This window comes from Drosophila bipectinata, chromosome 2L (assembly GCF_030179905.1).
Source record: "Drosophila bipectinata strain 14024-0381.07 chromosome 2L, DbipHiC1v2, whole genome shotgun sequence".
NCBI lineage: Eukaryota > Metazoa > Arthropoda > Insecta > Diptera > Drosophilidae > Drosophila > Drosophila bipectinata.
In genome coordinates this window covers 11,811,620-11,836,119 of record NC_091736.1, presented here as the reverse complement: position 1 = coordinate 11,836,119, position 24,500 = coordinate 11,811,620, and the positions used below count along the sequence as shown (strand labels likewise).

General features: G+C 44.4%; 4 protein-coding genes across 5 annotated transcripts; 2 read left to right on the top strand and 2 right to left on the bottom strand.

Annotated features, from left to right (window-relative positions):
- Positions 1–6: 6 nt before the first annotated feature.
- LOC138925702 (homer protein homolog 2-like) lies at positions 7–3,901 on the bottom strand. Its single transcript, XM_070276740.1, is given in 7 exon segments — positions 7–1,592; positions 1,644–1,778; positions 1,846–2,118; positions 2,319–2,397; positions 2,465–2,901; positions 2,960–3,248; positions 3,742–3,901. Coding segments are annotated over 7 exon segments (1,611 nt in total). The 5' UTR covers positions 3,747–3,901; the 3' UTR covers positions 7–1,199.
- Positions 3,902–3,984: 83 nt separating this feature from the next.
- Liprin-alpha (PTPRF interacting protein alpha) lies at positions 3,985–11,900 on the top strand. 2 transcript variants are annotated; one of them, XM_070276739.1, is made up of 15 exons: positions 3,985–4,162; positions 4,641–4,942; positions 5,003–5,104; positions 5,201–5,548; positions 5,618–5,719; positions 5,804–5,971; positions 6,031–6,150; positions 6,400–6,528; positions 7,070–7,993; positions 8,071–8,702; positions 8,765–8,967; positions 9,032–9,139; positions 9,200–9,519; positions 9,575–9,691; positions 9,755–11,900. In XM_070276739.1, exons 2-15 carry the CDS (start codon positions 4,694–4,696, stop codon positions 9,842–9,844), a joined length of 3,612 nt encoding a protein of 1,203 aa, XP_070132840.1. In that variant the 5' UTR covers positions 3,985–4,162; positions 4,641–4,693; the 3' UTR covers positions 9,845–11,900. The 2 variants fall into 2 exon arrangements, with proteins under 2 accessions (XP_070132840.1, XP_070132839.1); XM_070276738.1 differs by having other exon boundaries at positions 6,400–6,540.
- Positions 11,901–13,882: 1,982 nt separating this feature from the next.
- Positions 13,883–17,839, top strand: LOC138925746 (tubulin glycylase 3B-like; the record flags this gene model as incomplete). Its single annotated transcript, XM_070276977.1, has 5 exons — positions 13,883–15,218; positions 15,274–16,082; positions 16,147–16,292; positions 17,339–17,474; positions 17,528–17,839. Coding segments are annotated over 3 exons (2,274 nt in total), but the record flags the coding sequence as incomplete, so codon positions are not given.
- Positions 17,840–18,104: 265 nt separating this feature from the next.
- TTLL3A (Tubulin tyrosine ligase-like 3A) lies at positions 18,105–22,503 on the bottom strand. The gene is made up of 4 exons (XM_070277728.1): positions 21,138–22,503; positions 19,764–19,831; positions 19,258–19,702; positions 18,105–19,201 (listed from the first exon to the last, which is right to left on the bottom strand). Exons 1-4 carry the CDS (start codon positions 22,501–22,503, stop codon positions 18,105–18,107), a joined length of 2,976 nt encoding a protein of 991 aa, XP_070133829.1.
- Between the last annotated feature and the right edge of the window lie 1,997 nt (positions 22,504–24,500).

The window sequence follows — 24,500 nt, the reverse complement described above, 5'->3', positions numbered from 1 at the left end:
CATAGCTTTTGAATTTGACTTTAAATTATATTATATATTTATTTATTTATGTATATTTCATTTTTCGTTTACTTTTAACTGCTAAATTGTATTTTCAACATTTCATTTTCGTTATTAATTCTTATTTTGTTCTCAACTGGATAATTTATGCATCGGGTGCATAACAATATGGCTTGAATATAACCGCAAACGTTTGTAATTACCGCTTCATAACCGTTTCGTTTAGTTTTTGTGAGTGGGGTGGTTGGTAATTAAGCTGGCTTATTCCAAGTTGCGTCTTTATCTTTATTCGATATATATATACGTACGCATATATATGAATTACAATAATTTTTTAAGATATTAAACTAGTTTTTTCACTGATGCTCATACTTGACTCGTTATTTTTTTTTGTTTAATATTTACTTTGCTAGTCTTGTATTTTACTTGGGCTTTATTCAGTTTATAATTTTACTTTCAGTTGATTTATATTTTTTAAACTGCGTTAGTGTGTTCGTCGTCTAAGTCATTGTTAGTTATGAAATGCGTTTATTATTTAATATTTATAAATATCATGTATAATTCTAGTAAATCAGTGCGTAACTGCAATAAAGGTAGAGCCATTCGAAAGGGGGATTTAAAAATTGAATTGCAATACACCGATTGAAATAAGGTAGAATAAATAATCACTATAAATTTAATGACTAAAATTTGGAGAATACAATAGGTTTCATATAAAAAAAATACTATAAAAAAATTCGAGCACGTTTTAAAAGGTAATCAGCGTGTCAATTGTTCGATAGAAATGCTTGGATTATTCTTTGGGAAATGATATTTTGTCAAGTCCTTTAAAAATTAATTAACAATTAGCTGAAGGTGAATAGAGCACATAATATCATTCATATACTATAGTTAAATGTATATTGCACTTGAATGCGCACAAGAATTGATCGATTCAAAGCCTACAAAAGTGCCACGACAAGGACGTTGATGAGGAAATACTGGGCGTTGGTTTATTCTATTCTCGAATTGAAGTTACTAAAAGACGGTACAACACACAAATGACGATTATAAGCTTGCAATCAAGTAGGGGGGGAGGGAGACTGGGTGCGTGGGGTTTCTCATTGCCCTGTCCTTGTTTACAAACTACCAATATAAAGATTACAAAAATGCCGCTGTCTAATTTATCTCACTTTTTGTCGCACTCTTTGATTTTTTCCCTAATTGTTAATGGAGTTCTTCAGCAACAGGGGCAGCCCAGTTTTGGTTTTTGATTTAGAAACGAGTATAGTGGCAGTTTTAGCCCCTCCCGATCCGGCGGCAGCAGCTGCTTCAGCGGCAACGGCAGCAGAGTTGCGTCTGGGAGCCGCTTGCCGGTGATGCAGCTCCTGCAGCAGGGCGGAGTGCTTGTCCAGGGCCTTCAGCTGGGCTGTGTTCTGGGTCTCGTAAAGCGACGACTGCAGCTGGGTGTGGATAGAGGTGACGTTGGAGAGTGTGCCCTCGGCTTCGGCTATTGGATAGTTGCTTAAATATCGTTTACTAGTCGTGGTTGCTGAAGTTGCCGATGATGTCGTTGTAGTGTTTGTCATTGTAGACTGTTCCTGCGCTGAAACCTGTAACGAAAGTGATTAAAATGGTGATTATGTTAAGCGGAGAGATCGCACCTTTCCCAAAACCGCCATCTCTGTGTCTCAAGTGCACTTAGCAGGATGTATAACGTTCTCCATATCCTTCTGCACTGCATAAAGTTCCGAAAGCTGCTTGGCGAACTTCACATTTAATTCGCTCAGCTTGGCCAACTGAAAGGGGTGTACATTTGTAATAAAATATAATAGAACCCATTAAAGTCGATTAAAACTTGCGTACCGTTTGATCATTGCACTTTTCGCGTAAACTTATATTGGCAGATTTAAGCTCAATTTCCTGTTGAAGCAATTCTGTTTGCAGTTGCTCTGTTCGTGCCTTCAGAGTGGCTACCTCGCGGCGCAGCTCGTCTTCCGTTGCGCCACCACCGCCGGAAGCGACACCCACTCCACCACCGCCTACTCGCAGCAAGTCCATTTCACGCTTAAGTCGAATGTTTTCCTCCTTGTAAGTGTGCAATTGGCGCTTCCATTCGTCTACGTTGGCCGTGGATTCCTAAGAGAATGATAAAGAAATATAAAGTTATTATTTTCTCTTCTTAAAAAAAATGTCTATAGATAATTAATTATAAATAAATGATGAAAAATGACTTTAGATAAGGGTCTACCCCAATAAATCATTTTGTAAAGTGATTAATAAAGCCTCCCTGAAGCCCCAAAATAATGGATGAGACAAAAATCAAATTTGAAACTCACCTGGAGCGCGCTGGTCAGGCGTATGTTGTTGTTCTTCAAGGTGGCTAATTCGATTTCCCACTTCTTGGCGTTGGCACAGCTGGAAGTAAAAGGAAAACCATAAAAATACTTTACTCGATTAATGGAATGTTGTTAATAGACCTTACCTTTGCGCCAGGGCCATTTTCAGGCGCTCATTCTCGTACTTGAGCTGTTGTTCAGCTGTGGCGCCTGCTCCTGGACCCGTGTGCATGCCAACAATGCTGCCACCCGAGGAGATGGTGACACCTCCGCCTCCGCCAGTACCAACGGTGGGCTGAGGCGACGGCGTAGCCGATCCGATTTCCGCTTTTCCGTCGTTGGTGTTTAGCAGCTTGTGGGAGGGACTATCGGGATTGGCGTTCTGGGTGTTAGTGTTGCTCATGTTCGGCGGCTCTACGGTGTGGGGATCGATGGCCGTGTTGTCATTCTGCATGGCACCAATCGCCCGTCCAGAAATGGGCGATGTGTTGGCCGAGGTGGTGGGCGTGACAGCGTTAGAGCCGTTTGCCGATTTCATTGCGTTTTTAGTGGCCTCCTTGACCTCCTGGAACTTTTCCACAAACTGCAACGGTAGAAAGATGGTGTATAACGATTCGTAAATGCAACTTGTTGTATCATACCTTAGTTAGCTCCGCTTCGGAGGCGAATCCCAGTCCATAGACCGTGTTTGCCCTGACATCACTCCACTGGCCGAACTTCTGGGAGGTCTGTGTGAATGTCATGTTGGGCGTGATAGTAGAATTTATAACCGCCTTGGAGCCCTCGACGCTGATGATGCGGTACAGATTCCGGGAGTTGTCGTAGAAAAAGCTCACGTTGACAGCCTTCATGCTGGCCGTGATCCAGGTGCGCTTCGTCTTCGGATCGATGTGGAAGACGTGCGCCTGGCAGGTGAAAATCGGTTGCTCGCTGAGGGTCATAAAGGGATTAAACACGGCACCAGGTGTGATTAATTAAAAATTCCATTTAAATTTTGAATTTTTAGGAGTTTAAGGCTGCGAGTCGTGCTTGTGTGGGTGCTTATCTATTACCTGTCCGCCGACATGGCCCCTGTCCTCGACACTGCTCGTTCTTGGTTCTTCCTGTTCTTATCGCTGACGACTGACGACCGCTGACTAAATTGCATTATGTGCTTAAACCTCTTTTAGTAGCCTTGCTTTTGATTTTGTCTCAAGCGTGCACATACACCCCCACAACCAAGCACACACCCAAATAATTGGCCTACCCACGCATGGGGCAGGTGGGGCCGGGGCTGGCACATATTCACGCCGCCCGCTACACACAGAACGCCAACAACAACAACAACAGTAACAACATGCAGAAATTTCATCTAGTACGGCGTCGATTTTTCCCACACAATTTGCACTTTTCGCTGCGATATTACACTTTTTTTTGGTCTTACCCCATGGTTATCGTTGGCTTCAGCGCTTTGGTGAGTGGTATGGCAACGGGTTTACCTTATGCTAGGTGTTTATACTGCTAAATTTGTCGATTAAAAAAAATAAAACACAACGCAATGTCTAGTGTTAGAGCTGTGAAAACGTCGATGTCAACATTGATACCATCGATTATTTTCTTTCGCTCGATACACCACCCCTTTTCGATAACCGTATATCAAACTTCGATAAGTGCGTGCCATCGCTGATTTCACGCACCCATTCCCATCTCTAGTTTCTTTACATTAGTAAATTTTGGGGAAAAAAATCCGGAATTTATATTCGCCGTGATTAAACTAAACCAGCCGGATACATATGCAAAGGCCAGTCAGCGGCAAGAGTTGTTGTTGCTGCTGCTGCCCTGTCGCAGTACGATCGATCGCTGGGGTACGTCCAAAATAGCCGATTGGAGGGGGAGTTTTTCTCACAGCTTTTTTTTTTTCGCACAAAAGCCGTCCCCCAAACCGAATGTAAAGGTGAAAAAGGCGTCTAAGCGCAGTGAAAAAACGCATTGAACTCGCACCTGCCGAGCTATTGGCTCCCATTCGGACATTTGTTGTTACAAAATGCGCCAGCGACACACCTAGAGCATTAAAAATATGTCAGTTATGCGAAAGAGAAAAAGTGCTGAGCCTGTTTGGCTGTGTGTGTGTGTGTGTGTATGTTGGATGGCTGTGGTAGTATTTGTGTAGAAAACTTGTTATCAATGCGGCGCCTATGATAAAAGTCTCATTAGACATGTTTCTCCCACTATGCTGGCCATTCCAATTGGAGTCGGTGTGACGGTGTGTCGGTGACACGGTGTATGTGTGTGTATCTAACGATTTCTCCCCCCCTCCTCTTTATCTCTCTCCCCTCCGGGCAGTCTTGGATGCCAGTGTATGTGTGGTGGCGTGCTCTGGCGGCCCCAACTAAATAATGTGGAACATGATGTGCGACGTAATGCCCACTATTTCGGAGGACAGCATCTCGCAGCGGTCCTCGCAGTTCAGCGGCGAGGATGCCAACTTCGAACAGCTTATGGTATCCATGCTGGACGAGCGGGACAAGCTGATGGACAGCTTGCGGGAGGCGCAGGAAAGGCTTGGCGAGACGGAGTCCAAGTTGCATGACGTTGAGAAGGAGCGGGATAGCTTGCAGCGGCAGATAAACGCTAACCTGCCACAGGTAATGCTCTAACCGGCAAGTCTTATGCTCGAAATCCACTAAAGGTGTGTGTATTTATAGGAGTTTGCTACACTCACCAAGGAGCTAACTCAGGCCCGGGAGACTCTACTGGAGCGGGATGAGGAAATTGGCGAGTTGAAGGCGGAGCGTAATAATACCAGGGTAAGTATTGTTAAACTGTTTAATCCAAAATAAAGTGCCGTTTTAAGTGCAGGGCTTGATTAAAAAAATATAATAATCATCCATTCCTTTTTTCAGTTACTTCTGGAGCATTTAGAGTGCCTGGTGTCCCGCCATGAGCGCTCCTTACGAATGACCGTGGTTAAGCGGCAAGCTGCTGCCCAGAGCGGAGTCTCCAGCGAGGTGGAAGTACTAAAGGCTCTTAAATCCCTCTTCGAGCACCACAAGGCCCTGGACGAGAAGGTCCGTGAGCGTCTGCGTCTCTCCATCGAGAAGAACAATGTCATGGAAGAGGAGCTCAATGCCGCCAAGGAGGAGCTGGCCCAGTACAAGGCGGGTGTGGTGCCGCAGGGTGCGGGAAGCGGCACGGGAGCGGGGAGTGCCGCAACAACGGCCGGAGGCACTGAAAACGGGCTCAAAGAGAAGGTGGGCTCACCCCTTGATAAAATTATTCAACCATGACGGTGATTAAATGTATTTTTTGGTCGACTTTAGATGGCCGGCGTGGGCGGAGGTGGTGGCGTCAATGGTGATGCGAATGAGCTGAACGATTATGCGGCCAAGACCCATGAGCTGCAGACGATCATCGAGAAGCAGGTGAGGCACAGGGAGACATCCCCAAAAAAGACATCTGTGGAACATGTGTGTAACGCTTAAATTCCCATCCCCCCCTCTGTTTAGACCGCTGAACTCTCGCAATGGCAGCGTCGCGTCTCTGATCTGAATAACAAAATCAGCGAACTGGAGGAGAATATGTCGCGAGTTCAGAAAGATCACTGCAAGGCCCAAGACACGTGCTCCAAACTGCAGCGAGATCTGCGCGAAAATGTGGCTCAGAAAGAAGATCAGGTTAGTTGGTTATAGTGGCTGGTATTCTATGGTTTCTAATTACATGTTTTCCTCTTCAGGAGGAGCGCATTGCCACGCTGGAGAAACGCTATTTGAATGCTCAAAGGGAGTCTACCTCGTTGCATGATCTAAACGAGAAACTCGAACAGGAGCTACGGCACAAAGAAGCGCAACTTAAGGTGGGTAGAACCAAAGAAGTAGACTGGGTTTCAAGAAAAGGCAAGATACATCTTATTGGATGAATATATTTTATGAGTCGGCCCAATCAGCTCTTTAATCGTGCCTAAGCCTTCTCACTCATTAAGCTCCTTTAAAAGCGTGACTAATATATTGCATTTACATACTCCACACCAATCCCTGACAACTAATCGAACCCACCCGCCCCAAACACGAACCTCCAACGAACTTTGTCAAATGGCCAAATTCAGCTGCATGAGGAAAAGATCGGGGCCATCGAGGAGAAGCTGGAGCTGTCCGAGCAGAAGCTTGCCCAGCACGCCAAACTTCAGCCGGACATGGAGGAGCAGCTGAAGGCGCGCATGGAGGCATTGACAAAGGTAGGAAACAAGGTATGCACTCGAACTAATATGCGCGCCGGACAGGTTCCATATGACAAGTATCTCAATTATATCCTTAAAATTATATATTTGTTTTTATGTAACGCTCTCTGTTCTTTGTTTTTTTTTACGTACTTTCCACTACAAAAAAAACTACTAACAACTCTACAAGTCTCTTTTTTGTCCTCTATTTCTTCAACTGTACTGCACCGAACTTTCTACTCTGAAGCACCCGAATCCACAACAAAATCAGACCAAACAGAACCCCTCTGCCGATTACAGAATACAAGTTGTTTAAGAATATATTATAATCTTTATTTTAAGTTTAAAATTATAGAAGAAAAAACGTACCTCTTTGGTATATTGAGTTATTATTACCTATAATTTGTCTTCAAATCCTTAAACAACTCCTGTACTTGGTACTCAGAGGCTTCATTCACTATTAGCTTTCATTACTAAAACCTTTATTACCTTTCTTCATGTTAACATTTAAATAAAAAGAACAAACTTAATGAACTGGCTGGCCCAACCAATATTTCAGGCTCAAGAAAGGCACGGTTCTGCCGAGGATCGCATCCGGGGACTTGAAAATAACCTGGACGAAAAGACTGCTGAGGTGGTAAGACTGAACCAGCGTCTCAAGATGAACGAAGAGCACAACCTTCGACTCTCCTCCACGGTGGACAAGCTACTCTCCGAGTCGAACGAGCGATTGCAGGTGCATCTGAAGGAGCGTATGCACGCTTTGGACGAAAAGAACGCACTCACGCAGGAGCTGGAGAAGGCGCGTAAGGTGGCGGAGGAACTGCATCACGAGAAGAGTGAGATAATGAAGGAGTTGTCGAAGACGCGACTGGAGATCGAGAACTTCAAGCGGCAGCTGCTGCAGCAGGAGATTGCCTATAACATCCAACAGACTGAGGCACTCACCCGTAGCCTCTCGCCCAGCAGTGTGGTAGATCCCAGCGGCGCTTTCTCTCGGAGTGCATCGCACGCCAGCTTTGAGACGCACTCGCTGCGTCGCCAGAGCAAGCAGCGGCTCTCCGAGGAGAACGCCCTGGCCCGCTCCATGGCCGAGCAGGAGTGGGAGAAACTGCAGCAGGCAGCGCACGCCCAGCAACAGGCATACGAGTTGGTGGCGGCTGCCGCCGAGTGTGACGACTCCGATGCCCTGTACGCAGCGGCCACGGCTGATATGATGTCTCCGTCGGGCCATACGGACGCCCAGACGCTTGCCATGATGCTGCAGGAGCAGTTGGATGCCATTAATAATGAGATACGCTTGATTCAGGAGGAGAAGCAGTCGACGGAGGCGAGGGCTGAGGAGCTAGAGTCGCGGGTGGGCAGTCTGGAGCACGTCAACCTGCTGGCCAGGGGCCGATCTATGGACAGGCAGAGTCCCCCCATGAGCGGACGCAGCACGCCCAATAGTCCACAAAGGGATTTCATGCAGAAGTACCACACGGTGAGTGGATGAGTGCCACGATCAAGATCAAGGGCGATCAAGACTAAACTTGGAACCTTTTTAAATATCCTTTCCAGCTCAACTTGCCAGTAATGTCTAGTGATGCTTCGAGAGAGGAGCTTCACGGAGGCATGTCCACCACCGGAGACTCGAGCTCGGGAGGGGCGGCCTCACCACTGACCGCCCGTTCTATGCGGTTGGAGCGCGTGGCTCAGGCTCTGGCCCACAGCCAGGAGGAACTGCGACGGCGCTCCATCGGCATTAATCCCAATGCCCCCAACCAAATGCCGCCCAACCACAGCGGCGGCCATATGCCGATGAGCAGCCATAGCTATGGCCTTTCGCCGCTTAGCTCCCGGTACGGTAGTCAGGAGTCACTGCGCCAGTACAACATCATGGGCTCCATGTCCATGCTGCAGACGCCTACTTCGGGCGTGTCTCGAGATGCGGCCGCGGCAGCTGTCCAAAAGAAGAAGGGCATTAAGTCCTCGCTGGGGCGATTCTTTAGCAAAAAGGAAAAAGTCAAGGGCGTGAAGGACACACTACCAGACGGTTCGCCCAGCATGATGTCCATTGGCAACCTGTCGATTGGACTGAGTGAGGTGGACTCTAACTACGATGCCATGAGCATGACCGGCGGCATGATGCCGCGCATTGCCAGTTCTCAGGGATCCAAAATAAGCAGCGTAGACTATGGCCGTCAAAAGAAGTAAGTTCCACGGCTATTTCCATCTTTAAGAGATTCTATCCTTACTCCTTTTTCTTTTCCAGGGAGCACGATTACCGCAACGATTTGTTGGGTGAGGCCATGAAGGCTGGTACTCCATTCGCCCTATGGAATGGCCCCACCATCGTGGCCTGGCTGGAGCTGTGGGTGGGTATGCCCGCCTGGTACGTGGCCGCCTGTCGTGCGAATGTCAAGTCGGGTGCCATCATGAGTGCGCTAAGCGATACGGAAATTCAGCGGGAGATTGGTAAGAATCGTAGTTATGTTATAAAGTTGTTGCAGACTAAGTTGTGTATCCTCTCCTCCAACAGGAATTAGCAATCCCCTGCATAGGCTCAAATTGCGATTAGCCATTCAGGAGATGGTTTCACTCACTTCTCCCTCGGCGCCACAAACCTCCCGTACCACCCTGGCGTTTGGTAAGAATATTTTAATATTTTTAAAAGGTTTTTTTCCTCTAATCCTTTCTTTTAATGCAGGCGACATGAACCATGAATGGATTGGCAACTACTGGTTACCCGGCCTCGGCCTACCGCAATATCGCACAACCTTCATGGAGTGTTTGGTGGACGCCCGTATGTTGGACCACCTAACCAAGAAGGACCTTCGGGGTCAGCTCAAGATGGTGGACAGTTTTCATCGCACTAGCCTGCAGTTTGGCATATCTATGCTCAAGCGCCTTAACTATGATCGCACGGAGCTGGAGCACAGGCGCAAAATGAGTGAAAACGGGTTGTGCGATGTGCTCGTTTGGAGCAATGAGCGGGTTATTCGCTGGGTGGGCAGCATAGGATTAAAGGTAGGTCTAGGTCTTAGATATTTTGTATATTATTTACTATAATCATTTTTTTAAGGAATACGCTAACAACTTGCTCGAATCTGGGGTACATGGGGCCCTGATGGCTCTGGACGAAGGCTTTGATGCCAATGCCATGGGCTTGGCCCTTCAAATACCCACACAAAATGCTCAGGTAAGTTTTAATTAATTAGTATTTAAATAATTCTTAATTAACTAAACTATTTAAATTATTTAGGCTCGCCAAATACTCGACACAGAGTTCAATAACCTGCTGCAAATCGCCACAGATCGCAGGCCGGAGAACGAGCAGCGTAGTGCTTCCTGATGCAGTTATAGTCCACCCACAACGCCAGTGGATGAGTGAACCCTAAGAAACCTGAGAAGGAGAAGGATCGACGACATAAGCAACCTAAAACAATAAGACCGAAAAGACCAGGGGCAAAGTTTCCTAAGCCGCAACTAAAGTAATGAGAGATAAAAGCTAGCAGCAAATAAACCACAAAAACTTCTAACAAGAAAGACGCAACGCAAGAGACTCCCCAGCATGATGCACGTCTAATCCGCATATTTAACATATATATATATATAAACACACATAGTCACATAATCCATAACAAGACAATGTATACAAGACATAGCACATACTTTTCATAGGACATTTGTAGTTGCAATGGCGCCAAGTCGCTGCCGCTGCCGCTACCGCTACCGCTGCCCAGGCGTGTACAAGTTTTAGAAGCTAATCAGTTTTCGATTGTATAATTATTATTGTATTTTTTTTTTAGTGTAATTGGGCCTGCAATAGACTAACAGTATTTTGTTTTAGATGATGCAGAGGTGGACAGAGATGACAGCTTGCTTCGAACCAAATTCGTGACCAAACTTGTTTGTTATATAATTTTTATGGCATTTTGTACAGTTTTTATTTTAATCAAATATTATAATTTTTTTTTAATTTTGATATACATACAAACTAACATACGCTTTACATATGACATTATCGTGTTTCTGTTTAGGTTTTCGTAGTAGGCAGAGACGGCGTTCCAATTGAGTTTATGAAATGAACAACATGCACAACAATCAGGCATACATATATATTAACAGCTGCATATATACGATCTATATATATATATTAAAATAAATCTAATTATAATGGATTATCAAGCATATGTGTAACTAACAAAGGAAAGTATTAGAAGTGAATTGAGGGGAAGGGAAGTTGGAGAAGTCGCAAGCGCCCACTAAAATCAACTATTTACGTACATATAAATACGAAATCATTTATTAACCGAAAAGCTTTAAAGGCGAATTAAACGTAAACCTAGACTCAAATCGTAGCCCTTGCTTAAGCCCTTAATAAAGGAATTCTTAACTCATTGTCTGAAAGAGGGGGGAATCCCATTTTCGACACCGAATAAACTGTTTGAAACCTAAAAACTATTCATAAAATGTAAAAGCATATCCACTGTTTTTCAAAACAAAACAATCGTAATAATTTCCCGCTCCTGTTATGTTGTTCATTAAGATTTGTTGCATGCACGGCAAAGAGTTCTTTCTTTTGTTGAAATCCTTCCTAACTAGTAACCTTATTCTAATTTGGATGTACTTATTTGTTTAATTTCGTGAAAGCACTAAAACTGCCACAAAGCATATTCACATTCAATCAAACATCTTCACATCCACGGCATCTTACAATGTTAGTTTTTGGGGTCTTATGTGCATTATTTTTAAGTTTTTAATTATTTGAACAAAAACCAAAATCGCAACTAACGCTTGTCTTTAAGTTGGAATAAATATGAAGATGAAAAAATGAAAAAAAAAAAGAAAACAATCTTAAAGAGAATATAAATCTAAATTAATTTATACAACTAAAATATATATAACATATACTAACAAGAAAATACTTAATGAAATTATTTCAACTGTATTAGCAAAATTAAAACAAATCAAATGCGTAAACAAACTTAAAAACTCTAAACAGAAACTTATTTATGTATGTAACTGTAGCATTATCTAAGTAAATCCAAGATTAAAGCAAATATTTATGATGTGTAACCTAAATTTACTAAACACTAATGCAAAGTATCTAAGTTAATTTCAACAAGGGATTGGTTTTATTGTTGACTTTTGTTGAAAATTCCGCGAAAATAAGTTGGAGAACGAACTTAACTAAACTAAATGCATAACAAACATAAAATTGATTTTGAACTTACACATATGTAAATATATTTATACAATATTGTGAAAATGAAAAGAGAAACATACAAATTGAATACAATACCAGCATCTTAGGTAAAAATTCCGTATAGGAATTTTTTTATATGTACCATATATATTTGAAAAAAGCAAACCACAAAAGTAAAATGAAACAAATATAATTACAAATTAAAATTTATTAAAAAAATCCCATTTGTGCATTTTTAAACATTTTTACAATTATACATTAAAAGGACATCTTCAACAATATGAAGAACGCATGGGAGTGTCAATATGACCCACAGCGAAGGAAATAACTTTGTCAATAATGATCATATTCCTATTGAATCATTGAATCTGTTTCAGAATCTCAAAATCAATTTTTTTTTTTTAATTTTTTTGAGGGGTGGTCAAATTCAAAAAAGTGGAAACTGCATGGATGCCCAATATCGGCCACAGTGAAAGGCATAACTTTGCCAATAATCATCCGATTCATGAAAGGAATACCTTGAACGATTTGTGGATCGATTCTCTGTTAATCTGCATCAAAACCTAGGAACAAAATATTTTTCAGATATTTTGTCAAATTTTCTAGGGGGTCCCCTTCAAAAAAGTGAATAATGCATGGATGCCCAATATTGGCCACAGTGAAAGGCATAACTTTGCCAATAATCATCCGATTCATGAAAGGAATACCTTGAAGGATTTGTGGATCGATTCTCTGTTAATCTGCATCAAAACCTAGGAACAAAATATTTTTCAGATATTTTGTCAAATTTTCTGGGGGTCCCCTTCAAAAAAGTGAAAAATGCATGGATGCCCAATATTGGCCACAGTGAAAGGTATAACTTTGCCCATAATCATCCGATGAAAGGAATACCTTAAACGATTTGTAGATTAATTCTCTATTAATCTGCATCAAAACCTAGGAACAATATATTTTTCAGATATTTTGTCAAATTTTCTAGGGGGTCCCCTTCAAAAAAGTGGAAAATGCATGGATGCCCAATATTGGCCACAGTGAAAGGTATAACTTTGCCCATAATCATCCGATGAAAGGAATACCTTAAACGATTTGTAGATCGATTCTCTGTTAATCTGCATCAAAACCTAGGAACAAAATATTTTTCAGATATTTTGTCAAATTTTCTAGGGGGTCCCCTTCAAAAAAGTGGAAAATGCATGGATTCCCAATATTGGCCACAGTGAAAGGCATAACTTTGCCAAAAATCATCCGATTCTTAAGCGGAGTACCTTGAATGATTTTTAGATTGATTCTCTGTTAATCTGAATCAAAACCTAGGAACAAAATATTTTTCAGATATTTTGTCAAATTTTCTGGGGGGTCCCCTTCAATAAAGTGAAAAGTGCATGGATGCCCAATATTGGCCACAGTGAAAGGCATAACTTTGCCAATAATCATCCGATTCATGAAAGGAATACCTTAAACGATTTGTGGATCGATTCTCTTTAAATCTGCATCAAAACCTAGGAACAAAATATTTTTTAAATATTTTGTCAAATTTTCTGATGGGACCCCCTCAAAAATATGAAGAATGCATGGGAGTGTCAATTTGACCCGCCGCGGTTGCCATATTAGTAGTTTGGATCGAATTCTATAAGAGAATTGTTTTTTAAAATATCAAAAATAGAAAGAAAGCGTGGAAAGAAAGTTTGCGATTTATTGTTTTATATATTATTCAATAAATTTTTGATGATTTAATAGTCGTTGATAAATTTTTCCGGCATTAGTTACTTCCATTGGATGTTTCAGCAAGCTCTGAGTTGATTTTCAATAGTTGTTTCTAGTTAATTTCGCACTCGTTTCGTCAAAGGTTTTCTCTTTTTGGTCTTAAATTTTATTGTCTATACAAAGAAATGTTTTATAAATCTATAAAGATTTTTCGTTAGTACATGCGATACTGTTAGAAACTGTTTGGCTTCTGCTTCAAAATTTCACGTTAGTTGCAAGGAGCAATCGACAGTTTTGTCGAGTAGCCTAGCCACCCACCCAACACACACCGGACGCAGAAGGGAGGGAGGCCGCCGAGGACGGTCACCACGCCCCAGCTCAAGCAAACGTACAGAGAAACGAAAAAAAGAAAGACCGAAGACAGCCGGATCACCGTTGGAGACGGAGAAGGAGGAGCAGTAGCCAGCAGTATGACACAGAGTACGCCGGGCGGATTTTCCGGTCCATGGAAGCCGCAACTGCCACTATCATCCTGCCTCCAAGATCCAATCACTCATCCATAACCTTGATGCGGAACTGGTGCAGCTCTGCAAGCAGTGCTCCGTGCCAAAGCCCTTGACCAACAACAATGGCAGTAGTAGCAGCTACGCCCATAATTACGCGCATGGCACAGGACCTCTGGGCTCCGGCACAGTCACCAGCTCCAACATTCCCATGCATGGCGGCTTCAGCAGCGGTCAGTATCGACCGGAAAGTATCGGCAACTTGCTGGCCCGAGCCCGTTCCTCCAGCTTGACAGCCCGGCCGCCAACGACCAGCTCGCCGATGGCCCCGGATGCACACAAGCGGCAGATGCGCAACGTTTACCGGACACGGGTGATTGACGCGTACCGAAATCGACGGATCTTCACAGTGTACGGGAACTACCACACGGTGAGGCGGGCATTGATGCGGCGCGGTTGGCTGGAGAAGCTGCCAGCGGCTCGCCACGCCAAGTTGCAGAACATGTCCGAGGACGCGCTGCTGGAGCATGCCAGGCGTGGCAACGATTACGAGGCGGTGGTCATCTCAAAGATGATCAATCATTTTCCGGCCTTCTTCATTTGGCAGGGTAAGGGTCAGCGCGATCTTTGCGCCGAGGTGCGTCCTTTCCGGAATCGGGTGCGCCGCAGCCAGTTCTTAGACTTCTCCACCAAAGTGGGCTTGGTTGGATGCGCCGATCAGGAGAGATGGTACCGTGAAGACGGCGTCTGCGGGATGAGCTATCCGCGCTTCTACAGGCTGGGAGGAAACAATCTTGAGGAGCGTATGGCCTTCATCGAGGACTACCAGCAGACCCAGGCCCGCTCTTTGCTGCTGTACATAAAGGAGCACCGCCCGTCTGAAATGATCAGCGATACGGGAACTATATCCAGCACTACCATCGACTTTGCCCTGGCCAAGGTCAAAAAGATGATACGTCAGGCGGAGCACTACTCCCTGGACGATGCCCGCATCAAGCCACCCACTCCCGCCGAGATTGTCGAGAACCAGACGTTCATGGTCCAGTCCACAGATCTGCTCAAATCCAACGCCAAGTTTAAAGTCAGCGAGAAGGTGATGTCCGAGTACGCTCGTCTGGCGGGTATCTACCTCGATCAGATTGAATCGCTCCGCCCGGACTACCGCTGGGACGGAAGCCGCAACCTTTGGATCCTGAAGCCGGGCTACCAGTCGCGTGGTATTGGTATCGTGATACGCAGCTCTCTGGACGACATCCTGCAGTGGACGTCGAATAATCAGAACAAGAAGTACATTGTCCAGAAGTACATAGGTGAGTTCCAAATCTGTGGTAAATATATCTATCTATTTCTAACTTCCTTCCCTAGAACGACCTCTCCTCGTTTACCGTACCAAGTTTGACATCCGGCAGTACATGCTACTGACAATCACGGAAACGAAAGTGAGCATCTGGATGTACCGCGACTGCTATCTGCGCTTTAGCTCCCAGGAGTTCACCATGGACGATCTGCGGGAGTCGATCCACCTGACCAACAACTCGGTTCAGAAGCGTTACAAGAACAAGCTCAATCGCGATACCCGGCTTCCAAAACACAACATGTGGTCGCTGGACCAGTTCAAAAGCCATCTCCATCATGTGGGTGCGCCGGACGGGACGTGGACAAAGATCTACAACGGATTCAAGCAAAATCTGGTGGCAGTAGTGATGGCTAGTATAGACGAGACGGAGTTGGTGCAAAACGCTTTCGAGCTATATGGGTGCGATTTTATGGTGGACGAGCATTATAATCCCATTCTGATTGAGATTAACTCCACCCCGGATCTCTCACCCTCGACGGAGATCACAGCCAGGATCTGTCCCATGGCCCTAAAGGACTGCATTCGTGTGGTAGTGGATCTGCCCAAGAACTCTTCTGCGGGGACCGGACTCTTTGAACGCGTCTTTGAGGTCAACTACAGTATAAACAAGGGGTCGGATGGAAAACCGCTAGAGCTTAATGGCAAACAGATGACGCTCTTCGAAAATCTTCCAAAGATGAGGAACAGCCCGAGGACACGGCTTCTGCGGAAAATATTAAACAATGTGAAGACCTCCAATAGCCGAAAGCTGGATAAGATCAAGGAACCCCAGATAAAAGCCATAAGGGGCATACCTATCAAGACTGCCAGGAAAAATGTATGTCACCGGGCTTAGATTTCTTAAAATTCTCATCTAACATAAAAAAAAAAATATTTTATAGAAAGCTGATTCGAAAGCAAGTTCAAGTGCGCCCTCAGCACAGCCTTCCTCACACAATGTGTCACCCAAGGCTATCCTGAATCCAACAACACGTGAAAATCTTGCACTTCAGTACACCGCACCGAAATAAAAATTGGAAGAAATATGGTAAATATATTTTCAGCTTATATAGTTATATTTCTTTTTTATACCCTTGCAGAGGGTATTATAATTTTGGTCAAAAGTGTGCAACGCAGTGAAGGAGACATCTCCGACCCTATAAAGTATATATATTCTTGATCAGGATCACCTCCTGAGTTGATATGAGCATGTCCGTCTGTCCGTCTGTCCGTCTGTCCGTCTGTCCGTCTGTCCGTCTGTCTGTCCGTCTGTCTGTTTCTACGCGAACTAGTCTCTCAGTTTTAAAGCTATCGTCTTGAAACTTTGCACACACCCTTCTTTCCTTTGCACGCAGTATATAAGTCGGAACGGCCCGGATCGGCCGACTATATCCTATAGCTGCCATATAACTGATTGATCGGAAATGGTATAACTTTGGTGTTTTTAGAGTTAGAGAGTTCAAATTTGACAAGAGAGCTACTTTTGGCAAAACATTACGTCATGCCAAATTTCATAAGGATCGGCTGACTATATCCTATAGCTGCCATATAACTGAACGATCGGAAATGACCCAACTTTCGTGTTTTTGAAGATAGAAAGCTGGAATTTAATACAGATTCTATTTTTGGTCAGTTGACCCAACCTACCAAATTTCATTAGGATCGGCCGACTATATCCCATAGCTGCCATATAACTGAACGATCGGAAATGACCCAACTTTCGTGTTTTTGAAGATAGAAAGCTGGAATTTAATACAGATTCTATTTTTGGTCAGTTGATCCAACCTATCAAATTTCATTAGGATCGGCCGACTATATCCCATAGCTGCCATATAACTGAACGATCGAAAATGGTTTTTGGTAGAAATATCAACTTTCGTATTTTTGAAGATGGAAGTTTGGGACTTTTTTTAGATTTTGTATTGTAATAAATTCGATTATATATTCCTATTCCCATAAGGATCGGCCAACTATATCCGATGTTTGCGATATATATCCGGTTTTAACTGCAAGGGTATATAAACTTCGGCTCCGCCCGAAGTTAGCTTTCCTTTCTTGTTTTATAATGCACCTTTCATAAATAATATTTCACAGGACTGTATTAGTAAACACTTATAAATTCTTCTAAGTAATAGCCACGAACGCTCACCCCCCGAAGATATAAAAAATAAATTTAAAAGCTTCTAAATCATGAATTCTGTATGAAGAATGCTGTGACGACTTATAACAAGTAAGAAACATATCTATTATATTGGACAAGTAACTACAATATTTTTAATTTAGAATATGGGACTTGACGATGCTATAGCTTCACCATCTGCGTCTGCAAGATTGCATCAACAGGGCAGTGAATATCAAGAATATGCAGACAAAGCTTTATTTAAATGTATCGAACAGAAATTATTTATTATATTTTGGAGTCGCAATATCGTTCCCGACAGATTTCCCAAATATAATCTCACAATCAATCGGTATTCCTGAAAAATTCTGCCACCCAAGAAAAAGAAAATGCTGGTTTTGGATATTGGAACACCCATCAACATGATGTCATACATCAAAATATAAATGTAGCAATAAAATTCGATATGATCTTTATATATTCGTCGTTTTTTTCGACATTAACATTTTATAATATTATACATTTTTTAGTTTGGTTTTAATTTTTATAAATTAACATTTATTTAAGTAACTATATAACTTTATTGCGAAAGACCTTCCTGTCATTTGAAACATTAGTTTTAATAAGAAGTGTTTAATATTAAAATTCAATTAAAATTCTTCTGTTGAAAAAGTATAGAAAAATGAAGCTAGAATATAATCAAAACTTTTAAAAGATTACAATTAAGAAAAATTGGCATTGTTAGCCAACCGGAAGAGGGGGTATTGGAACCGTAAGCGTTGAACTGTTTAGCTTACTCGCCAGTGCCGTTCGGGGAGTCATCATTTCGGCCTGGGAAAGCTGCAGCTCACTGGTGGCCTGTTTCAGGGCCGCCACGATGGGTTCTCCCCGGTGCAGAGCCTGCACAGAGATACTGATAGGCAGTCGGGGTCCGTTTGACTTCCTGCCGAAGGTCCTGCCTATGGCATGCATGCTGGCCGTGCTCTCGATCTCGGACTTGGTGCGGACGAACCGCCTCGTTGGCAGTCCCGGTGCCGGCAGAGGCAGTCCTTTACAGCGCGAGGTGGAGCTTGAGGAAACGGCTGTTGTGGCCGTGATGTTGCGGAGACTGCGCCACTTCCTTTCACTTATGACCGGAGCCGTTGCTGCTTCCGGTCGCGAATCCTGAAGTGACTCGTTTCCGCCGGCTGTATAGTTCTTGATGAGAATCTTAAACTTCTTTTCGGTACTCTCCACCGGATTCGTGGAGGTGAGCCGGGGTCCGCAGCTACGTTGCCGCTTGGGCGGCAGAGCAGTGCTTTGGATTGCCTCACCTGAAACCGATCCCGCCGTATTCCGTTTGTGAGAGGCGCTAAGCAACTGGGTGATGGAGCGACCCGCCTGCTTCAGCAAATAGGGACAGGCGGAGCCGGTGGCAATTGACGGTGACTTTTGAAGCTGATGCTGATGTGTCTGCAGTTGCTGCGTGGACTGCTGCTGACTGCTGAGGCTGCTGCGACTGCTGCTCAGAGGCTCCACCATGTACTTCTCCATGTACTCGGTGGCATTGAATGTGGGCATGGCCCGATGTATCCTGGACATGCTGGTCGCTGGATGCAAAATGGCCGACCTCTGGCGGTAGACGCTGCTCGTTGCCAAGGAGCGCTCCCTGCGCTGCTGTTGGTAGTAATAATGGTGGTGGCCATGTCCACTGCTGTGGTTCACCTTTTGGATCATCTGCTTGCCTTTGACGTACAGGTTGAGGCCCATGTAAGCGGGCGTGGGAGGAACCACCTGGCGATACGCCAGGTCAAAGTTTCCCATGTCCGCCTTAGGATCCGTACGTCGATCAATAACAACTGTAAATAAGAGTATTTTCAATGCTTTAAGTACTTGGACTTTCGGGAAAACTAACCCTTAACCACATCCTCCAGGCACTGAGGACACATACGTGCCGTCACACTCGTTGTGGCTCCCAGATCCGGACTGGAATTGATCTCGATCAGCCACGGGTAGAAGTTCTCACAGATCATGAAGTCGGCGCCGAAGAGCTCGAAAGTGTTGGGTCGCCGGTCCATGTTCTCCTGGGATGCCAGCATACAGCCCACGATGGCCTTGCGCATTCCGGGGAAGATCCGCTCAAGCCACATGTTGTGCTTCCCGATCTGGCGCAGGTACGCCTGGAAGGAGTAGCAGTCCCACATGTTCTCGCTGGGCAGTCGCTTGTCCCGCTTGCCATTGGTATACTTTTTCTGGATCGCATAGTTGGTCAGGTGCACTGATTCATGATGGTTACTTAAACTATACTCCTGGGAGCTAAAGCGCAGATAGCTTTCCCTATAGAACCAAACCACCAAAGGCTGGGAAGGTAAAGAATATATTATAAATCGTTTGTCGAAGGTTTTTATTTGTAGAACTCACCTGGGTATTGGTTATAAGAAACCACTGACGTATGTCGAACTTTGTTTGGAAAAGGATCAAAGGACGTTCTGAAAAGATCATATCATAAGTTATCTTACAGTCAGATTAAAGTCCTTTCAGGGGTTTTTTTAAGCAAAGTTTCAGTTTGATAGGGTCATGACCCTGTTTTGTTTGTGTGGAGAAACTTGCAATTACTTTTATAATTAAAGCCGTCACTTAATAAAGGCAGAGAGTCATGAAACCTACTCCTAAAACGACGTGCCGTGCTAGTTGATTTTAATTATTGTTTGAAAACTATTCGTTTATTACTATAAAAAATGATTTCTCATAGAGCAGCTCAACAAAAACAATACCTATTATAAAGGAACCATAAATAGCTACATCAGAATCAGGAATTTAATTAAAACCGCCATCGCTCCTATTGACTTTATTGTTCAATTGAAAATAATTATATAGGCTTTTCAGGTCGAATTAGCAATCAATGGTACGTTCACCTGTTGATTTATTTCAATGCATACATCCCACATCCACATAAGGTGTACTGATTTTATTTGATTTCCCCATCATTTGCAATCTGGACTTACTTTTCATAGCTGAATAAGCCACTTTACTGAAAATATGATAAGGCCCGTCAATAAACCAAATATGCCTCGGCACAAAAAAGGACACGTGTGCACATATTGGAATCGGAAATTTAATAAAAACTGCTTTCGCCGTTATTGCCTCCATACGAGTTCATTTGCAATTACATTTCCATATTGACAAACTGGGAAACTGCCTCAGAAAACGGATTTCCAGGCTGAAATTAAAATCAATAGTCCTGCTACGGTCCCCGGCCAACCTGTTGCACAGTCTCGAGGCAGACAGAAACCGTAAAATAAATTATGATTGCTGCCAGAAAACGAGCACGACTACGACAGTCATAGTAGCACCAACCCAGAAGCAATGATTGCGTTTTTAGGCCAAATATTTATGCACTCTCCGTAGGCATGGGATCAGAGGTTCTGCCAGGATGTACGTGCGTGCATGTAAGCACCACAACTGACGTTTCGAGCTCCCCCGAAAAACAGGGAACCTACAACTTTGAGCAGCAGCGCTACATAGTACCACAACTTTGGCACCGGCCTGATTTACGACCTAGTTTCCGTGTTTTTGTTTATTTCGTTTGCTTGCCAAGTACTGGGTACTTTTCTGGGACTGCACTTAAGATGCTTTATCCGGGAATCGATTTGAAAGTATTTAATTTTGGGGAAAAGTTTAAAATAAGGGAAGTCCTGCTTTCGAAATATGGACTATTTTGAGTAACTTAATAATATAAGAAAATTATGTATTGTTTAAATTATAAAGTAATTGGATTTCTTGGCTTTTACTCACCTATATACTTCTGCACAACGTAGCGACTTTTCGAGGCAATGGACGGGTTGACGACACCAAGAATTTTCTTCAGGTTGTCCATTAGGAGGATGCCTCTTCCCCGGCACTTATTAGCCGGCTTGACTATCCACAGGTTCTGGTATCCATCGAGGCTGTACTGGGGCCAGTGGATCTTCATTTTGTCGATCAGGGAGAGGCAACTCTTCACCATGGGATCCAACCGCTGCCCGTCGTGCTGTATCCGTCCATCCTCGTTGACCAGGAGCTGGTGCTGGAAGAGAAACGCGTCCCAGTCGTGCTCCCAGATCTTGGGCGGGTCCTCGAAGTCGATGTCGTTGTGTTGGCAGCTGTCCAGGTACTCCACCAGTCGCTTGTAGGCAAAGTCTATCGACGAGTAGGGTATCTTTCCGCTGGTAGAGAAGACGGAATCGGTCCCCTGCTTATGGTATTTGCAGAGCATGGCCCGCAGAAAGGCCACGCAGGCCGTCAACTTGAAATTGTCTATGAACTCGCCCAGCTCCTCTGGGCTCCAGACATTGTAGCACCGCGGGAAGTACATTTCTGCAGTTCCCTCTTCGAAGAACCAATGGAAGTCACGCAGCTGATTGCACAATCCCTCCTTGGAGGTGAACGGGGCGCGGTGGAACTTATTTATGGTCATCCCGGGATTTTTGGCCTGGTCTATGTAATCACACTTCTCCTTCCGATTTGTCCACAAAAAATCTACGGGCATGTGCTCCAGGAAACGTGACATAATGTTGCGTTCGCATTTTTGCACGTACTGCCGTCGGGTTTCTCCTGCTTTCCGCTTGGGCAGCCTCTGGGTGAGATCCTCGTAGGTCATCTGTCCCGCCGGCATCACCTTACGGTGCACGTCCAGCTTCTCCACCCATCCGCGCGCCAGCAGAGCGTTCCGTACCGAGTTGAAGCACCCGCGGATTGTGAAAATCTTGTTTTGCTTGGCCGCCTCCTGGGCTTTTCGGCGGAGCTCGTTCATCCGGTCGGTGGTGATCCAGGTGCGTCTAGCCACATAGTTGGTGGGGGCGCCCAGAGGAGTAGTCTTTCCCGATGGCGGTGGCTTTGTGGGTAGGTTCTCCTTGTTTTCCGGCAGTGTTATATGAACAGGAGCCTGCTTCTCCGGCGGTGCCACCTTCACAGGGGTCTCGCCCTGGGCGGGCGTAAGCTCGATCAGCGGAACTGTGAGCGGCATAGCTCCTCTGCTGGCCGGCGTTGGAGGTGGTGCCGCCGGAGGCGTGGCTGGTTTCTTGGCCAGCGTGGCACTGGCGCACTTGGGCACCTGTCCCCTGGCCCCTGCCTGGTCTTGCACCTTGCTGCGCTGCGGCTCACTGCTGGGACGCGTCTGCATGGCGGAAGCGCTCGCTCCAAGCCTCGCCAGCCGACTGAATTTCGCGCCTCTGGGCCACTGGGTGAATGGGTGAACGGGTTGTTAATTTGCCGAGCTCCCTGGCAACCAAATGGGCCAGAAATAAGTTCACAAGTTCACTTCGGCAACGACTCTATTAATAGTAACATGCTCAACTTGGTCGCTTCCTTGGGTTAGCCTTTGCCTTTAGCCCTGCTCCAAACACGCTCAGATACAGACACAAATAAAATACGAGATATATAGATACATTTGGAGGACTTGTATTTGTGTCAGAGTTTAGGAGCATAGTTTTTGCACTTTTTACGTTGGGTTAGGTCGAATGACGATGGGTATTTGGAGCCTGTTTCCTGGCGATGTTCGATGACATAAATATGACCTACAAAAATTTTTTTTTAACAAAAGATGAGGTATGTTTGAGAAAAACTGAAGAACAAGGCATTTTATAATATTCTAGATTAAGTTTAAAATATTTTATATAATACAATTTATATAAAAGCTTCTTGACAAGAATGGTTGCTTCAGGTTTTAAATGCTGAGTAAAATAATTCGATCAAACTTTAAAGGAATAGCTCCTAACTTTTTTTAATCAGTGTTTTTAAGTTATAATAAATAATACCAATGATATAACTACTTGGCTCAGCGTAGAGCACATACAGTTACCCAAACGCTAAACAAAACACATGCTCTTTGGAGCCAGAGAATCCTCGTCATGTGCCATAGAGACTCCGCTTTAAATGGTGTTTTAGCACGATACTTGTTTGTTTTCTCAGGTTGCTGGCGGGTTGGATATCGTCGTCATCCTGACGTTGTTCCACGCTTCGGTGTTGCTATTGCTGACGGTGTTGGTGTCATTGCTGACGTTGTCGTCACGGGGCGGAAGAGCTTACCTTTGAGCCAGAGACCCGAAGAGGTAGTGGGTGGGCGCTGGGGTGCGGTAATCCGGTTGATAGATGTACTCCTGCCTGCCACGGCTGTCTTGTCTCTGCAATTTGTGCAATTTTCGCAATGGCGAGGAAAAGGAAACTTTTCAATTATTTGGAAAATAATCAAGTTAACTGCCACCACAATCAGAGCGGGGGCTGAGCGATTGCTTTGTTATGCGACCATACCTATGAGGGTAGGCCTTACGTCAGTGCCATGTGCCATGTGGCTAGGGGCTGAGATTCGCCAGGATCTACCGCCCGGTCTTGTCTCCTCGTTTGCGGGGTAACTGGTTCAAGGACAATTCAGCCGCAAAACTTGATTCGTAGCGGTTTATAGCACGGGTTGGCCGGAGTTGCGGAAAAGTTGTTTTTGTGGGACGCCCAGGACACGGCACATGGCATACGGCAACACCTTCACCGAGATCCGGGCTCCGGTTCCTTCGGCGTCCTTGCGTGCCGACAATGTTGAGACCGCCTCCGACTGTCTTTGTCTCTTTTATTTACATTTTATTAAAAATTGCCTGGCATTTAGCCTCCCACAGCTCCCACAGACAGTTGTTCCTGCAACTGGGGCGGTAATTAATTTCGTTTGAATGGCGAGGATGTGCGGTGCGGTGGTTTTCGAATGGGTTTATGGCCTGGTAATTTGAGGTAATGCGCCAGATTAAGTTTATTTGCTTCAGAGGCGGTGCCACCCAAGGAATTTACATGATCGGGGTCAGGAAGTTTGATATGAGATGAAAGTGATAGGCTTGAATTGTGGGTCTACTTTTTTTTCTTTTTTTGGCATGTCGAGAAGGAGGCTATAAATATATATAATTCAGGCTTAAATGAATGCTTAAACCAAACAGATTAAGTTGATGGGACATTTTGTTTCGTTTTTGCGAAAATATTAAACCTTGAAATGGAATACAGGGCGTATACGTAATATTTCTTGTGGAAGACTTATCATTCATATTTACAAACGCTTAGAAATAAAAAACTACTTTGACTTCTATTTAAAATCTTTACACACAATCTTTTTAGCAAACAATATTTACTTACTAATATAATCAA

Bases quoted from the DNA above. Each gene is read 5' to 3' on its own strand.
- Liprin-alpha (XM_070276738.1), top strand. From the start codon at position 4,694: ATGTGGAACATGATGTGCGACGTAATGCCCACTATTTCGGAGGACAGC. The intron at 5,105-5,200 runs GTAAGTATTGTT...TCCTTTTTTCAG, and splicing joins CGGAGCGTAATAATACCAGG to TTACTTCTGGAGCATTTAGA. The intron at 8,703-8,764 runs GTAAGTTCCACG...TTTCTTTTCCAG, and splicing joins GACTATGGCCGTCAAAAGAA to GGAGCACGATTACCGCAACG.
- TTLL3A (XM_070277728.1), bottom strand. From the start codon at position 22,503: ATGCAGACGCGTCCCAGCAGTGAGCCGCAGCGCAGCAAGGTGCAAGAC. The intron at 19,832-21,137 runs GTGAGTAAAAGC...TGATCTTTTCAG, and splicing joins CGTTGTGCAGAAGTATATAG to AACGTCCTTTGATCCTTTTC. The intron at 19,703-19,763 runs GTGAGTTCTACA...TTACCTTCCCAG, and splicing joins TTCTTATAACCAATACCCAG to CCTTTGGTGGTTTGGTTCTA.